This window comes from Gopherus flavomarginatus, chromosome 2 (assembly GCF_025201925.1).
Source record: "Gopherus flavomarginatus isolate rGopFla2 chromosome 2, rGopFla2.mat.asm, whole genome shotgun sequence".
NCBI lineage: Eukaryota > Metazoa > Chordata > Testudines > Testudinidae > Gopherus > Gopherus flavomarginatus.
In genome coordinates, this window is record NC_066618.1 from 120,823,975 (window position 1) to 120,842,428 (window position 18,454).

Below are 18,454 nucleotides of genomic sequence, written 5' to 3' on the forward strand. Positions count from 1 at the left end.
TTGGATACTTTTTGCAATATGAAACCTCTAAAATTAGGAAGCAATGTCTGGAATGGAACATACATTTAAAGGGTCACACTTCTTACCAGTGAAGTTATTAGTGTTAATCTGGGAAAGTTAAGCAACTTACTAATTAAGCAGGAATGCCAACTGGCATATTTATTTAAGATCTACTGTTGCTCTCATTTTAATGAAATGATTTCCTTTCGGGGAATTTAGACAGTTTTCAAAAGTAAACATGAGTGTACTTAAACCTAAAGGAGCAGTTTTCAAATAATTCTGGCTACGAAATCAAGTAACAAATAAACAGACTAAAGCAGAGGCAATATAGTGAAAACACTGTATTGTGACATGCTTTTCCAGTTCAAATGTTGAAAGCATTTTTTTTATTGAACAAATTATTAAATCCTACATGCAGAATTTTGAAAGTCTAAACTACATGTTAAACAGCTGAACACATCCTACTCACATTTTATCTCTGGATCTTTTAAACAACAACTAACAGTCTATTAATATAACTATAATCAGCAGACTAATCTGGATGGACTTGATTCAGCTCTTGAAAATATTCTATACAGGAGCACTAGTCATTAATTAACTTTCTTTTTTTAAATCACAAACACTATAGAATCTGTCTTGTTGGTGTTAAAACATCTATTGTCTTAAAAAAAGTTTAATAAGTATTAAAGCAGTTTTAACAGCGATAAAGTAGGCTTTATTCCAATCATGTGAGTTTGATTATTCAAACACAGATTTTTACAATAACAAAATCTACCAAGACCTACTTCTTTTGGAACTATGACATTTGCTCTACTGGATTATGAAATTTATATTTTTACTTTTTAAAAATAAAGTGTCAGAATTATTTATGAAGACGGTAGTGCTTAAACCCAGCCAATACATTTTACAAATATGTTACAACTACACACAGTACACAGCTTCACAGTTCATGCGCTAGGCAGTGTCTAAAAAATCAGTTACTAATTTTCAAAAACATTTAAATATCTACGGTATTTAAACACAGTGTCTCCTAGTTTTTTCGTAAGAAAAGTAAGCTGTAAACATCTTTACCTTTAGTTCATGCCTTGTTTGCTAGGTAATGTGTGGGTATTTTTGTTTTGTATCTACAACCATTGGTGAAATAAGTCTGTGTTCTTAAAAATATTACATTCCATGAATAAAGCACAAATCTACTATATAACCATGTGATACAGCTACAGAAAATGAACTACGGTATTCAAAAACACAAAAGGAAAATTACTAAAACAGTCCTTAGCTGTTAGAGCTGATGCTTTCAGAATACAACAGACCAACAGTGCTACACTAAAAATGTCCAAATATAAGGCCTCTGAAATAAATAGTTCCATTCTTTAAAAAAAGATATAATAAAAATGTACATCACATGGTCAATGTAGGTATAAAAGTCATCACGTTAAACCATCCTGGATGATGTATCTGAAGTAAAATGGCCTAGGTTTTGCTTCTGTCGACGTCCTCTGTTGTTTTTAGGGCATTTTCTGTATTTTTTTAAAAAGGAAGAAAATGTATTTTAATCTTATTCTGCATATTTAAAACAACATTCATGATTTTACTTTCTTCTTTTAACCAAAAATCTCAACAACAGCATAGTGTCTATCAGCATCACTGACTAGGGAAGTGCACTGGAGCTTTGGTAGGTGGCACTTTGAAGGGTCTATGAGATCCCAGGCTACTGTGGTAGCAGCTGTTGCTGAGAGATTTCTTTCATGTGAATTTGGAGTTTGATTCTGCAAGGGTGGAAAGCACTCTGGCCTTGATCCCACACAATAGTTAAGCATGTGATTAACCCCACTGATTTCACTGGATCTCCTCACGTATTTAAAGGTGAGTACATGCTTAAGGGCTTTGCTAGATCGGGGCCAAAGTGCTCAGTGCCTTATGGGGTGAGGCCCTTGATGAGAGGAGGATCTGGATGTCACTACAGTTATCTGTGCCTTTGTCAACTCACGTTCCCACAGGGCTATCTCTTAAGATATCTTGGAAACTTAACTGAGTGCAAAATTCAGCTGCTCATTTCTTAAGAGGAGCTTAACATGGACAGCACATTGCACGGGCACTCTACAGACAGCACTAGCTGCATATTCATTTCTAGATGGAGTTCAAGGTGTTGGCTTTAACCAATAAAGACCTAAATGGTTAAGCAGCTGGGTACTTAAGGGATGCGCCTTTCTCCATATGACAGCACCGCATTTACAATCAGTGAAGGGGCCTCAACCAACTCATCCTCTGGTGGGGGGAAAGGGCCATGTTTGTCATGAGTTATCTTCTATGCTGGAAGTATCTCCCACTTTGGGCTAACCCAGGGGTTCTCAAACTTCATTGCACCATGAGCCCCTTCTGACAACAAAAATTACTAAAGGGCTCCAGGAGAGGGGACTGAAGCCTGAGCCCGCCCGAGCACCACTGTCCAGGAGAGGCTGCGGGGCAAAGCCAAAGCCCAAGTCCCACCAGCCCAGGGAGGGAACGGGGGGCAAAGCCCAAGGGCTTTAGCCCCAGGCACATAGGTGCCAACTTTTCCGGATGCCAGTGGGTGCTTGTCCCCAGCCCTGCCCTGACTCCACTCCTGCCCCACCCCCATTCCAAACCCTTCCCCAAATCCCAGCCCCGCCTCTTCCCCTGAGCGCACTGCATTCCCTCTCCTCCCTCCTAGCACTTGCCGCGCAAAACAGCTGTTTCACGGTGGCAAGTGCTGGGAGCTAAGTGAGACAAGCTGGGATGCGGCATGCTCAGGGGAGGAGGTGGATATGGAGCGGAGGCAGAGATGAGCTGGGGAGGGGAGCTGCCAGAGGGTGCAGAGCACCCACCAATTTTTTGCCATGGGTGCTCCAGCCCCGGAGCGCCCACAGAGTTGGCGCCTATGCCCAGGCAGGGGGCATGTAACCTAAGCTCCAGTGCCCAGGACTGAAGCCCTTGGGTTTCAGCCCTGCATGGTGAAGCTCAGGCTTTGGCCCCAGGCCCCAGCAAGTCTAATGCCAGCCCTGGCGACTCCATTAAAATGGGGTAGCAACCCACTTTGGGGTCCCAACCCAGAGTTTGAGAACCACTGGTCTAACCAATTTGCTAACGTTTGGGATCTACTGTAAAGGTCATATTTTCTCCTCAGCTTCTGGCACAGGATTGGTGGAGGGGAATGGAGCAGCTAGCGGTGATTTGTGTGTGACGGAGTAGTTTATTGCCCTGACCGATTTAGATTTTTTGATAAATACAGAGGCATCGTGTAACCAATCTGGACACATTAATCATTCTATATTTGATCACTGTATTTTTTAGAACATGTGTTACGCACATAGAGCTTTGGGACGGTCAAGTTCCTAAATACATTTATAATAAATAATCACACATACATAAATATGTGTGGTGTTATATTGCTTTTATAATTACCTACCTTGTTATGCACATGACAATTGCAACTATAATGGCAATCTGTACTGCTCCAATTATTGCCGCAATAAGGACATGTGTAAGCTTTTGTCTGCTTGGGACAACATAAAGAATACTAAAGTCCGTCTTTTCACAGTGCTGTCCAGTATATCCTGATTCACATCTGAAAGAGACAAGGAATAGTTCATGGAATATTGAGTCTTATCAATAGGCAAATCATTCTGCAGATAAAATAGTAATCTGAGGGACAGGCAGCAAGCCTAGTAATGGATGAAAACTTGAAAAAGGGACATAATGTAAAGGATGGAGGATAGTATAGAGACAGCAGGAGAGAAACCCACTTGTCACTGTCTGTGCTGCTACTTCCGTGACCTCAGATAAGATTTGAAGGCAAAAACAGCACAAGGGATTTCCTCTGAGATTCAGCCAGTTCTGAAAATGAATGAAGCAAGCAGGACTGTAGCTGTCACACAGGCCGTGGCTGAGTAGAGTGCGAGGTTTTAGACAGCATGAGTCTTCCTTTTGAGGAGAGAGGGAGGCACAGAGTGGATGTCCTCCACTTTCATCAAGTACAACTAATTTTGCCTAGTAAGGCTCCCTGGGCCCTGTGGTGTCAGTTCAGCAAAGGAAGTAAGCGTAGACTTTGGGAATGTGATTTCAGTGGGACGGCTCATGTGCTTAAAGTTAAGCAAAAGCTTAAGTACCTTGTTGAACTGGGGCCTAAGTTAGGGAACAATAAACAGATGTGATAAAACAAGTGGGCAGAGGATCTCCAGAAAACTCAGTCAGGGACCAGGGTGCATGGAACAAAACAGAAATATATGACACAAATCAAAAGACAATGATGAGGAACAATGGAGAAAAATAAATGATGATATTCTGGAAGTGTGTATAAATAATATGCCTATCAGAGCTAACTGTGTAGAGTTTGGTTTGTGTCACTTACAGGAACGGAACTCTGCAAGGAATTTGTTTAAGGACTGGTACCAACACCACCTACTTTATCAGGATGGTGGGTTCCAGCCCAAACCTGCCCCAATGCTCTGCCCTCAACCAGCTCTTAGCCTGGACTCATCAAACGCCCAGTAGGCCAGAACTCCAGGCTGCAGATGCTAGACAAAGGCCAGGCTAGTTCCCCAGAAGACTGCACAGAAAGGTCAGGAAGGCTGGACAGTCCTGGCTCACAAGTCAGATGATTCTAGGCTTGCACTAGGCACCCCCAAAAAAGCCATGCAGGAAGATCAGTGCAGTAACAGGCACTAGTCAATGTCCAGGCAGGACAGAGTATCCCATTAGAACCTTACTGGAAGGTGGGAAGCAGCACACACTTGGCCTGCACAGCATGCTGCCCCACTTCCCCTCAAAACAAGTAAGCAGTGCTCCTGAGGGAGTCCCTGGAAATTTGGGAGAGGTGTGAACAGGCTGGTAGGAGGCAGAGCAGGAGCACTTTTCTCTAAACAGCATCCTCCCCAGGCAAACCAGCCGATTTCTCAAAGGCAAATTCAGTGGATGTTTGTATTGATCAGAGCAACACAAATTTCCAATCCATGCAGGGCACAGCCCTAGAGAAGAAGACAACGAGAGCACATTCCTGACTGAGCCATGCTGCCGAGGGTAGGGAGGCTGAAGAGCACACCAGTGGGAAGCACCACATTGAATACCCAGGATTAATGGAGCCAGCATCCCCTGTGGATTCTACATAGTTAACAGGCCCTACCCCATACCTTCTCCATGCAGCCAGAGCTAGACCAGCAGCCTCACTCCTGACTTGGAGGGGGAGGGGGGACTACAACAGAAAAAATCTCAGTTTTAACATAAAATGTAAACATGCTGCTCATTTTCCTTGTGAAGTTAGCCTTGAAAATGAACTGATGTAAACACATCAGTAGTGTTGAATTCAACAAGCAATTGGCCTCCACTTTTGCAGCAGCAGGCTGGAGAGGAGTTAGAGATACATGCACTCACATGCACACACACAACACCCCGATATAACAAAGTCAGTTACGCTTGGGTGTAGCATAAAGAATCACTCCAACTCACCCCCAAATCTATCCCTGTGCTTGGTGAGGTGACGATGGAGGACAGGAAATAGTTACATTTGGGGAAGGAAAAAACTGTTCCACAGGCATGCAGGGAAAATGCCCTGCATTTTCAGTGCTATGAAACCCATGTATTCTTGTGAATACACTTTCCTCAGCTACGGGATTTCTGCAGGAGACACTGGCTCACAGATTGGATATGTACCAATAAAAGCAGCGTCATTAAGAAAAAGGCACAACATTACGCTAGATATCATTAGCAGTGGATGGGAAAGGCACCAAGACAAATTTATGTACATTTATAAGAAGGAAGGAAATGACAGAGGAACCTGTTTGTGCATTACCTAGTAGGAAGAAAGGAAAAGAACAGGTGACAGATAGAACACTAAGTCGTTATTCCCTATTTTGCTTTTGTCTTCTTTAAAGAAGACAGTAGCCATGGTAGGCTTAATGCAAGAACCATTCTATAAAGCAGAACCACGAAAGAAGAAGTTAAAGAATATCCAGTGTGACAGAGTCAGGCCAGATGGCAACAGAAGTGCCACAGAACGCAGATATATTAGTCCCAGATTAAGTAGATCCCTTTTCCCTGGGTAAGGTAACAGGGGCAGTTCCAGAACAAGCAGGAACTTGCTGGAAACAACTAAGGCAGGCAGGCTAATTAGGACAGCTGGAGCCAATTAAAAAGAAACTGCTAGAAACAATTAGGACAAGCTGGCGAATCAGGGCACCTGAGTTAAAAAGGACCTCACTTCAGTTTGTAGCTTGCATATGAGGAGCAGGGAGCAAGAGGCACTAGAAGCTGAGAGTGAGAAGACATATTGCTGGAGGACTGAGGAGTACAAGCATTACCAAGCACCAGGAGGAAGGTCCTGTGGTGAGGATAAAGAAGGTGTTGGGAGGAGGCCATGGGGAAGTAGCCCAGGGAGTTGTAGCTGTCACGCAGCTGTACCAGGAAGCACTCTAGACAGCTGCAGTCTGCAGGGCCCTGGGCTGGAACCCGGAGTAGAGGGGGGGCCTAAGTTTCCATCAAATCTCCCAACTCTAGATCAGACACAGGAGGAATTGACCTGGCCTGTGGCTTCTACCAGAGGGGAAGGTCTCTGGGCTGTTTCCTGACTCACATGGTGAATCTCTGAGGCGAGCAAATCTCCCAATAAGCGCAGGACCCACCAAGGTAAAGGAGGAACTTTGTCACACCAGATAATCTGAAAATATTCAGATCATTACAGTTCAATGAATGTCACCCTAGAATGCTAAAGACATTCTCAGAACTACTGAAATGGTTGGAAGTTATTTTTGAGAACTCCTGAAGAGAGATCCTGGAGGACTGGAATAAGGCAAAGAAAATACTGAGTTCAAGAATGGAATTGGCTGGTGACGGGATGAAGTATTATAGACCAAACCTCTAATTACCTGGTAAACTAGTAAAGCAGTCCATTTTATAAGCACTTACTGGAAAATAATATGATAAATAGTAGGCAACATGGGTTATCAAAATAAAATTATGCCAAATTAAATTAATGTATTTCTTTATTCAGACAACAGGCAAAGGGCTCAGCTGTGTGTTGCTGGCACAGCCCTACACTGGGGATGATGCAAATCTGCACTGTCCCAGGGCAAGCACCTGGAGGCAACCTAGAGCCACTAGCTGTGAAGAGACAGCATGAGCACTGCTAAATCACTGGATAGGGTGCAAGTGAATACGCCTCACACGATCGGACAGCTCCACTGGCTGATGAGTAGGACCTGAAGTCATAGTCCTCTCTCCTTCCACACTCCTATTGGGGTACTAGGCACCTGCAGGGCATTAGAGTCTGCAGTCATGCCTAGCCGCTGTGTAGACTGCCCAGTGCGCCAGGAGATCATTTGACATCACTACACACCCACTTGTGTGAGGTAGAATTTGAGATTCTCTGTAATTGAGTAAGTCATTGTTATACCAGAGCTCACCATCTAACTGTCAGAACTAAATTTTATAACGGCACACTTCACCACCAGACACAAAACCTCCATTGTGCATAGGCACCCTAAGAGTTGCAGAAACACACGGGTGAGTAAAAATGAATTTGTGTGCATCAGAAATTGCACACAAGCAAGTCAGGTGTGCACAAGAGTGCAAAGTCTTTTCGAAAATCTGTCCCTTGACATTTGCCCACCATATTTCCCTTTATACAGAAGGAAGGATAAATGCTTTACTTGTACACTGCTATGTTATTACTGTGACTCAGTGCCGCACTTTTAATGTAACCATGTTTGTTCCAGAACATCTGATAGCGAAAGTAGGAAATGTGTATTACAAGGAAGTCTGAAAAGATGAATATACAAGTGGTTAAAATAAAATCCAATGGAGAGTCCAGCTTCACTGTCAAGTTAGGGTGGGCAAGTTGTTCTTCAGTAGCACCCAAATGGAGTCAGTTCTCATGGGTCCCGTACTTAATATTGTTTAATCTCTTCATTTCTGATGCGGAGGATGGGATGGAGAGCATGCTAATCCAGGCTACAATCCAGCCCGGTACTGCACTCAATTCTAGTCACTTCATTACCAGAAAAATAAGACAAGAGGTATAACAAATTTGCCAAAAATGAGCAAGGGTATGTTGTGAGAGGTCTGCTGCTGCAAATGACAGCTTGATCCCTGCTAAAGGAAGCGAGAATCTGACACACTCGCTAAAAAGGGTGAACATAAAATGAAAAGGTTATTGTGTCCCAGTAATGAGGAAAAAGGTCAGATGAAAAGGAAAATAATGGTTTGTAAAAGGCTGTGTTCCCAGCCATGCTGGCTTGTGAGGGGGCCCTCCACTCCCTCCTGGGCTACTCTAGCACTTTCAAGGACAATCAAGGCAGGAAATATGCTGAAGTCTAGCAGCTCGACAAGTGATCTTTTGAAGAAAAGTAAAGCAACGAGCTACAGAAAGCTACAGAACCATACATCACTAGTCTGAAAATACCACCAGGGCCAATATACTCAGGATAAACATTCTTTAATGATGTTTGCTCATGACAACTAGACCATCACCATCCACAAAAGAAAGGTGGCCATTTTTCTTTAAATACACTCCTTAATGACTCCTTACGTTAGAAGAAATAGGATTAATTTTACTTGGAAACTAAAGAAATAAAGTGCAAAGTTCACAGATTTTTGGAAATGTGTAAGTTCAGCAGTATACTGAGTTGCCATAGTATACTGAGCAGACAATGGACACAGTTTACTTTTTTATAAAATAATATTTACTATTGCATAAAATAAAGGGTTAAAAGTAAAATATTGACAAACTAGAGGGGGTTTTGACAAGAGTAACAGATAATGACCAGGTCACATGAGGGATTGACATATAAGAAAAAATTAAAAGAGATCAATGTATAAATGGAGATTAGTTACTTGTAACTGGAAGTTCTTCCAGATATCTGGTCCCTATCTGTATGCCACACATGGGTCTGTACACAAGCCATGTGCCCAAGAGAGAACTTCTAACAAGCAGCGCCCCACACATGCACAGTAGTTCTCCTTGTGCTCCAGACTGAGGACATAAGAGGTAGCACGGGGTGATGCCCCTCCAGTTCTTACTGCAAATCCAGTAGGATCCAAAGCAGAGGGGCCAGAGGGCAGGTAGTGGAATAAAGATAGGGACCACAGGAACATTAGTGGGTGCTTAGTACCCACTGGCAGCCAGCTTCCCCCAATCTCCTGCAGCGCCTCCCATCCACCAGTGACCCCACCAATCAACTCCTCCCCCTCCCTCTCAGTGCCTCCCGCGATTAACTGTTTTGCGGTGTGCAGGAGATGCTGGGAGGGAGAGGGAGGAGTGGGGATGGAACAGGGCAGAAAGAGGCAGGGCGGGGGCAGAAAGGGAGCAGGAAGAGGCTGGGTGAGGGTGTAGGCTTGGGGAAGGGGTGGAGTGGGGGCAGGGCCTGGAGTTGAGTGGGGATTGAGCACCCTCGGGCAAAGGAAAAAGCCGGCACCTGTGATAGGGACCACACATCTTGAACAACTTTCAGTTACAGATAAGTAACCTCCATTTCTTCTTTGAGTGCTGGTCTCTAAGTATATTCCACATGTGGGTGATTGACAAGTAGATTGACAGACTGGAGGTGGATGTGAGGATGCTGGCAGGAAAGATGCTTGAAGTCCTGTACTTCCTGCTGTTGCATCTGTAGTGGAGGCCTGAATTAGTGGGTAATGTTTTGTGAATGGAACTCCGGGTAGCCATTCTGCATATGTCCACTATTGTATGCCTCTTCATGCTCCGGCCACCATTCCAAAGGCCATGCTTCCATGTAGACAGGGCCGAGAGGGGGGGAAGCCGGTACAAATTACTGGGGCTCGGTGGTCCGGAAGGGAGCCCAGCTTCCCTGGCTTCATTGGCCCTGTTTAGCCGGTCTGCCCTTGCTAGGGGGCTCGCAAAAATTTTTCACCAGGGTTTGAACCCACTCTTGGAGGCCCTGCATGTAGATGATGCTCGTTAAAAAAATAATGCATTAATTAAATTTGTGACTGAACTTGTTGGGGGAGAATTGTATGTTCCCTGCTCTGTTTTACCCACATTCTGCCATATATTTCATGTTATAGCAGTCTCGGATGATGACCCAGCACATTATTCATTTTAAGAACACTTTCACTGCAGATTTGACAAAATGCAAAGAAGGTACCAATGTGAGATTTCTAAAGATAACTACAGCACTTGACTCAAGGATTAAGAATCTGAAGTGCCTTCCAAAATCTGAGAGGGACGAGGTGTGGCACAGGTTTTCAGAAGTCTTAAAAGAGCAACACTCCGATGCAGAAACTACAGAATCCAAACCAACAAAAAAGAAAATTAACTGGCAACTGATTCAGATAATGAAAATGAACATACATTGGTTCACACTGCTTTGGATTGTTGTCGAGCAGAACCTGTCGTCAGCATGGATGCATGTCCTCTGGAATGGTGGTTGAAGCATGAAGCGACATATGAATCTTTAGCGCATCTGGCACGTAAATATCTTGCCGCACTGGCTACAACAGTGCCATGCAAATGCCTGTTCTCATTTTCAGGTGACATTGTAAACGAAAGTGGACTGCATTATCTCGTGCAAATGTAAACAACCTTGTTTGTCTGAGCGACTGGCTGAACAAGAAATAGGACTGAGTGGATTTCCAGGCTCTAAAATTTTATATTGTTTTGTTTCTTAATGCAGTTTTTTGTACATAATTCTACGTTTGTAAGTTCAATTTTCATGATAGAGATTGCACTACAGTACATGAATTAGGTGAATTGAAAAATACTATTTCTTTTGTTTTTTTACAGTGCAAATACTTGTAAAATAAATATAGAGTGAGTAGTGTACACTTCCTATTCAATGTTGTAATTGAAATCAATATTTGAAAATGTAGAAAACATCAAAAATATTTATAAATGGTATTCTATTGTTGTTTAACAGTGCGATTAATCGCGATTAATTGTTTTAATCACTTGACAGCCCTAGAAATAATCTAAAATGACTGGGATATTTGCAGAAGTTGGTGGAGGCTGTTTATGCTGAGTCTAGACAGAGAAGTGTTTCTGTTTAGTTAGGTAGCAGGTTCTAGCTGAACTCTTCCTACTTTGAGTAAGAATTGCTTGGACAGGTGCCAAGCAAGAGTGTTCTAGTTCTGATGCCCATACAAACACCAAGCCATGAGAGGGAGAGGGTCTGGATCGGGGTGTCTGACTCTGCCCCCTTCCTGAGAAAGGAGATCTGGGAATGGGCAGATCCTAACAAGAGGATTGACTGACATTCTCAGGAGCTCCTGGAACCAAAACAGTCCAGGCCAGTTGGGAGCAAGGAGAATGGCTCTGGCTCTGTCCTGACAGATGTTTCTCAAGACCCATGGTAACAGGGGAATGGGAAGAAAGATATATCTGAGATTGTCTGTCCATGACAACAGAAGAGCATTGCCCTGGGAACTGTGCCCTATAGCTCCTCTGGAGAAGTACAAGCATAGGTGCTGGAACTCGGGCTGCTGGGGTGCTGCCGCACCCTCTGTCTTGAAGTAGTTTCCATTATATACAGTTTGGTTCAATGGCTCTCAGCATTCCCTCTATAAAAATTGTTCCAGCACCCCTGAGTACAAGGGAAGCTGCCTGTTCATTTGGGACATGAAGAGATCCCACTGAGGTGTTCCCCACCGAGTGAATATCTAGCTCAGGATAGAGCTAAGTATCTCCCATGCATGGTCTGCAAAGAAGTGTCTGCTCAGGCTATCTTCTAGGGAGTTTGGGGCACCTGGAAAGTATATGGCTGGGACAGTGATGTGGTCTGTGATGCACCAGTTCCAAGGCTTGACAGCTTCAAGGAAAAGGAGAAGACATCTTGCGCTACCCTGTTTAAGTAAAAGACCATGGTGATGTTGTCTGACATTACTTGGACATGAAGAGAATGAATGAATGGGAGAAAAATCCTTCAAGCCAGGTGGACTGCTCTCAGTTCCAGTAGATGGATGTGCAGTCTGGCCTCACAGGGGGCCCAGGCACCTTGTACAGTGTGGCTGTTCAGGCGAGCACCCCCTCATAAGGGATGTGTGTGTTATGATGATGATGCTGAGAGTGGGAGTGACAAAGGGGACACCAACTCTCACTCTATCCAGGTTTGACCTCCTTATAAGAGAGGTGCTGACGCCGGTGGGAACAGTCACTCTGGTGTTGATGTGATCCTGGTTTGGTGAGTAGACCAACCAGAGCCAGACCTGTGGGCAGCGTAGGAGAAGCCTGGCAAATGGTGCCACATAAGTGCATGAGGCCATGTGGCCTGGAAGAAAAAGGCACATCCTGACCATAGTTCTTTGTCTGTGAGTAATCAGCTGCGAGATTGCTCATTAACTGAAATCCTTCTATGAGGAGGAAAGCTCTTGTTGCAATGGAGTCCAGTGTCACACCGATAAGGTTCATCATCTGTGTGGGTGTTAAAACAGACTTTTCTTGGTTTATGCAGACACTGAGTGCTGCTAGAAGATGCAGCAGGAACATAGTCGCTGACCTGACATCTTTGCTGTAGCAATATACTAGGAGACAATAGTCAAGATATTGGGCTGCAAACACAGAGAAGACCTCTGTGAATACTCTGGGTGCTGTTGCTAGTCCAAAGGGAAGGACTCTGAACTGGAAATGTTCCTGACTCACTAGAAACCAAACAAACTTTCTCTAGGATGGATTAATATCTACATGGAAATACGTGTTCATGTTGCAAACTGTGAACTAAATCCCTTCCTGTAGGGAAGGGATTATTGATGCTAGTTTAACCATCCTGAATTTTGACTTTTGAATAATGATGTTAAGTTGTCGAAGGTCCAGAAGGGGTCTCTACCATTCAAATTTTTGTGGGACTAAGCAATAAAGGGTACAGAACTCCTCCCTTGATATTGAGGTGACACTTGTTCTATTGCCTCTTGTAGGAGGAGGGAGTCCACCTTCTGTTGGAGGATCACCTCATCAGCGTTCTCTCTGAAGGGAGACCAGAATGGGAGTTTGTGAGAAGGGAGGGAAACTCTACAGAGTACATTTGATGGATAATTTCTAAAACCCCAACTGTCTGTGAGTGCAAAGGGAGAGGCAGCCCCCCAAAATAATGGGGGAGGTAGAGGTGGCTGGTATCAACAGTGGTGCGCAGATCTTGACCAAGGTGTGCAAAGTAGTCTTTAGTGGGTAGCTGGGAATGGGTAAAGATTGTGGTAGTGGAGGGCTGAAAAAATGAGACTTCTGAATTCTCTGTTGTTTACCCGGGGGCTTGGCTGGATGTTGATGGCAAAAAGTCGGGGGGGGGTGCGGGGGAAGACAGGGCTTGGCTTATACATCTGCCTCTGATGTTTTTTCCTTAGATCCAGGGTATAAATTCCTAGGGACCATAGAGTTCACCTGAAGTCTCTCAACAAGTGCAGGAACTCATCTGATTTCTTGTTGAAATTCCACTCATAAAAAGGCAGGCCCTGCGTGGTGTTCTGGATCTTCCTGGGGAGCCCTGAGAAGTGAAGTTAAGATTCACGGCTCATCACTATGCCAGTCCTCAAGCCTCTGGATGCATGTCTGCTTTGTCCACTGCAGCTTGAAGGAAATTCTTTGCCACTAACTTGCCCTCTTCTATGAAGGACTGAAAATGGGCTCCATTCTCAGGGGGAAACTTGTCCTAAAAGTCGGCCAGCCTGGAGTAATTGTTAAAATCATATTCTCCTAACAAGGCCCAATACTTTGCAATACAGAACTGTAGGCTCATAGAAGAAAAGGCCTTTCTTTCCCAAAGGTCCAACCTCTTTGAGCCATTGTCAGCTGAGGTGGTCTTGAGATGCTGCAATTTTGTTCTCTTTGTGCCTGTACAACCAGGGAATTGGGCACTGAGTGGGAGAAAAGAAATTGATCCCATTAGGCAGGGACAAAATAACATTTCTCAGCCCTCTGAGGTGTGGGGAGAACAGGAGGCTGAGGTGTGCCAGACCAATCTTGCTGGCGCCATCATGACCTCATTAACCAGCAGTGCCACCTTGCTTGAACCTGTAGGTTGTGTAATATCCAGGAGCTGGCAATGAGAGTCCTGAACCTCCTCCGGGGGTATCCTCCTCCAGTGATATCTGGAAATGACTGGCAATTCTCTGAAGGAGAACCATACAGCGTATAGGTGTCCAGAAGAGACAGTGAAGATGCAGCCATGGTTTCATCTAGAGCAGTGGTCACCAAATGGTCGATTGCGATTGACTGGTCAATTCTGGAGCCTCTGCCAGTTGATTGTGATCTCCGTCCGCTAAAAGTCCAGCAGTGCAGCGGGGCTCAGGCAGGTTGCCTGCCTGCCCAGGCCCCATACCGCTCCCAGAAGTGGCTAGCTGCTGGCACATCTCTGCGGCCACTGGGGGGTGGGGCCCCTGCACCCATCCACCCCCTGCACCATCCCCACAGCTCCAATTCACTGGTTCCCAGCCACTAGGATCTGTGGGGGCAGCGCTTGTGGGTGTGGGAAGTGGACAAAGACCCAATGCCCCTTCCCCTCAAGACACTGCAGAGACTTGCCAGGAGTGATCTTGTGCGTAAAAAGGCTGGAGACCTCTGATCTAGAGAGAGGACGAGATTCCTGTCAGTACCTGCAGATCTGGGTCTATGTCCTCCTCCTCATAGGTCAACGGATCTGGTGGGTGCTGGGTAGGAGAGATGTGCTATGACTCATGGACAAATCCAGGCTGTCTGCTCTAGGGGTCCCAATAGCCCCAATAAGGCCAATAGGAGGGATCGAGCGGGTGAGCATCAGGTCCCAGCAGTCCCAAGGATGTCACATCTGGGAGGATCTTCAACTGCCTCTCAGGACTCAGCTCTCTATGAGGAGATAATGAACTGGCCAGGGGTGTCCAACTCATCCAAATCTAAGAACTCCTCTGTCTCCATTCCTGGGGCCAATGGCACCGGAGGGTGGATGCTTGTGCCCCACGGGTTGGAGAGGGGATGGTTCTTGTGTTTCATTCAGTTTCATCCTCCATTGTGGAAATGTATCTCAGGAGGACTGGGTAGGAGAGCGGGGGAGACTGAAGGTAAGGGAGGAAAATATCCCCCAGTGTTCCAATGGTTAGGACCAATGTATCTTGGGAAGTTGTTGCTGGCTGGTACCGAGAAAGAACCAGGGCCAGCACTTCTGGACAGAGCCGGCAGATGTCGGTCCCTGTGTTTTGGAGCTGGCGCCACCAATGATACTGACAGATCCCTTTTTCTTCCCTGCACACTTTAACCTTCCAGGTGCGGGTCTTTAACAGTCCTGGATCCATAGGATCCATGTGTAAAGGCTAACGCGGTCTGGACAGGCTCAGGGAGGGATCCCTTCTCTTATAAGCAAATCTGGACAGGGTTCTGTCCTTACAACCACCAAAGTGCCCCCTACCGTCAAGGGAAGCTCAGGAAGAAGATTCCTTGTCTTGGCAGTTGTAGGCTCTGCTTCTAAGCTTGTGCTCGGAGGGGTGCTGCTCCTCTGATGGTGACAATGTATGGGAGGAGGTTTCCCTGGCTGAGATCAGAGTGAGGCCTCACAGCCTTCTCTCTAAGGTGTTTTCTTAATCAAAGCTCATGAGCTTTGCGTGTTCATGGTGGAAATGAGTGACAAATGCTGCACTTTGAAGTGATATGCAGTAGAGACAGCGCTGGTGATAGTCACCTCACAGAGAAGGTCGGAGCAAGGGCAGGAAACACAGTTCTTGAACTCTTGAACTCTGGGCATAGTCCCAGACAATGGGAAGGGAGTCCCTAATAATGGGAAAGAACTAGCTACACTAACTAACAATAGTAATATAAAAACTATTTACAAATATATGTACAGGATAAAATGCATGCACTAAGGATAAAAACTAGAGAAATCTGTGAACACAGGGATTTTGACTCAGGCAATGCAGCAGGAAGAAGGAACTGGAAGGGCATCAGACTGCACCGCCTTTTGTGCCCTCAGTCTGGAGCATGAGGAGAATGACAGCACATGTGTAGGCCACTGGACACTGCTGGTTAGAATTTCTAGACTCAGGCAGGTGGTGTGCATGCGCACCCATGTGTGGAATACACATAGGGACCAGAACTTACAGAACTTGGTATAAGTATTGATTAAAAAGTGATGTAAAAACTACTACAAGTATTTGAAGAATGCAAACTCCAAGGAAGGAGAAGAATTATGTACGGCAGGAGTTGTCAAGCTTTTATACTGTGGACATCTTAAAAGACTGTATACAGTGTAGTTGTAGCCGTGTTGGTCCCAGGATATTACAGAGACAAGGTGAGTGGGGTCATATCTTTTATTGGATCCACTTCTGTTGGTGAGAGAGACAAGCTTTTGAGCCAGACAGAGCTCTCCTTTAAGTGTCTGTAGCTTGAAAGCTTGTCTCTCTCACCAACAGAAGTGGATCCAATAAAAGCTATGACCTCACCCACCTTGTCATCTTATCAGATTGTGTCATGAACACTTCCTCCCACACTCATTTATGATAATACAACATCCTTGTGGCAAACTATAGCAATTGCTTACACAGGAAAGTAAAAAAAGGAAAATATTGTATTTGTAGGTTGTTTTTAATAGGATTTAGCAGCTGAAAATGAGGCACCTGCATCATGTGACCAACCAGCTCCCCACGATCCACCAACACTGTGGACCACTGGCAGTTCATGGGCCATTATTTAGGAATCATCAAGCTAGGATGATACCAGGAGAGGCATGGGGATGTGTGTGTCAAAACTAGGGATAATGGGATGGAATTGAGAAAGGGAAAATTTAGGTCATAGGCTTCCCCAACACAAACTTCAAGTATCCACTTATTCACAACTGCCTCAGTTCTCACCTATCTCCAGCTTAGATACTACCACCCAATGAACTACCTCCCCAGTCACCCTCCAGAATCCCCCCATCTATCAAGCACCTAGACACAGCAACCAAGTTTTGTGCAGCTCCATGTACTGCCCTGACTGCTGCTTGGGGCAGGCTGGGTTGCTGGTAAGTTTATACATCTGTGCAAATTATCTAATTAAATCATTTCTATAAAATGTGACACAGAGTGGCAGAAGGCTTGGCAGCTATGTTCACTGGCCTGCAGAACAGGGCTGGTCCCCTGGAAGGAGCAATATATTCCTTCCCAAGGTGTGCACTGATAAGCTGCAGAAGAGACTGTGCCTGCCCCCAAGCCCTACCTCCCTCATGCTCCTACTGGGATAGGGCAGCTCTGCACTGCCCGCTACACATGGATGTGGCTTCAATGCCACAGTCTAGCCTACAGCACATTATCACAAACCAATGTTTTCAATATTCTGTGTTTAAAATGCATTGTGTTTAAGCTTTACACAGTACTTCAGCGTGACTTCCAGATGCATATAGGATCTGTGTTGCTTATTCATTCACTGACTTACCGGCAGGAAGCCTTCTGAGTGGAATAAATGAATTCGCATTTTCCATGTATACAGTAACCATTGAAGCTTTCTGAACAAGGTATGTGGTTTCCAATATAAATGTCTTCTCTTTGATCACTGGCATCTTGAAAACATACACAAATAGATTTAGTAAATATACAAAACAAACATAAATATAGCATCCTTCCAAAAACTTCTGTGGTGTCAGGATGAAGCATTAATAAAGCAGTGGCTTAGAGCTCAAGTTTCACAGAAGCCTGTGGAATTTAGCAGCACACTCACTCAACACTGAAAAATTACCCCTTAGTGATAACTAAATCTGCTGCTATTGTGGGCTTCCTAAACTGCAGAAAACCTTCCTGACTTAGGCCTGGTCTACACTGGGGGTGGGGCTGAGGGGGATCGATCGAAGTTATGCAACTTCAGCTATATGAATAATGTAGCTGAAGTCAACGTACTTAGGCCTACTCACTGCGATGTTGTCACTGCGGTGAGTCTGCTGCTGCTCCCCTGTGGACTCTGCTTGAGCCTCTTGCGATGGTGGAGTACAGGAGTCAATGGGAGAGCGCTCAAGGGTCTATTTATCGTGTTTAGATAAATGGGCAGCGATCGATCCAGCAGGTAGTGTAGACATACCCAAAGAATCAACATATTGTAAAGGAGATGGGCTGAAGCTCTGCCAGTGGGGGTTTAGGCAAACAGTTGGTAGACAGTCACATTGAGCACTTGGCTTGAGGAAAGCTGTGTCTTTCACATCCCTGAGCAAAGAAAGTTTCAGTGCTGTAAGTGACAGTGAAGACAAGGCTTAACAGAGCTCTGGAGAAAAGCAAGATACGGTTACAAGAGAAAACTAAAGGACCAGAGTTAACAAGCAATAATAGAAAGAAGAGAGGGCCAAGAAGGAGAAAAAAGCATGATAAAGAACCTGGAGGAGAGAGAGAGAGAGGAACAAAAGAGGAAGAGAGACTCAAAAGACAAAAGAGAAGGCAGAGGGAAGAGGAGAAAGAGAAAGGGGGTGGGCAAGATAGACAAAACCAGGGAATGAAGGTGGAGAAATGACTCAGGTGCAGAAAAGAGAGTGCAGCAGATGCAGGTGTAAACCACACATCTCTTGGGTGTGATGTTCTGTCC

At 45.0% G+C, this 18,454-nt stretch overlaps 1 protein-coding gene across 1 annotated transcript in view; it reads right to left on the minus strand.

Moving 5' to 3' along the window:
- Positions 1-349: 349 nt before the first annotated feature.
- The window catches only part of TMEFF1 (transmembrane protein with EGF like and two follistatin like domains 1), a 239,182-nt gene continuing 221,077 nt past the window's right edge, over positions 350-18,454 (minus strand). Inside the window, exons 8-10 of the mRNA XM_050938244.1 lie at positions 17,324-17,447; positions 3,425-3,583; positions 350-1,517 (exon numbers count right to left, since the gene is read on the minus strand). Coding sequence (XP_050794201.1) covers positions 1,433-1,517; positions 3,425-3,583; positions 17,324-17,447 — 368 coding nt within the window. The 3' untranslated portion in view covers positions 350-1,432. The remainder of the gene's footprint in view (positions 1,518-3,424; positions 3,584-17,323; positions 17,448-18,454) is intronic.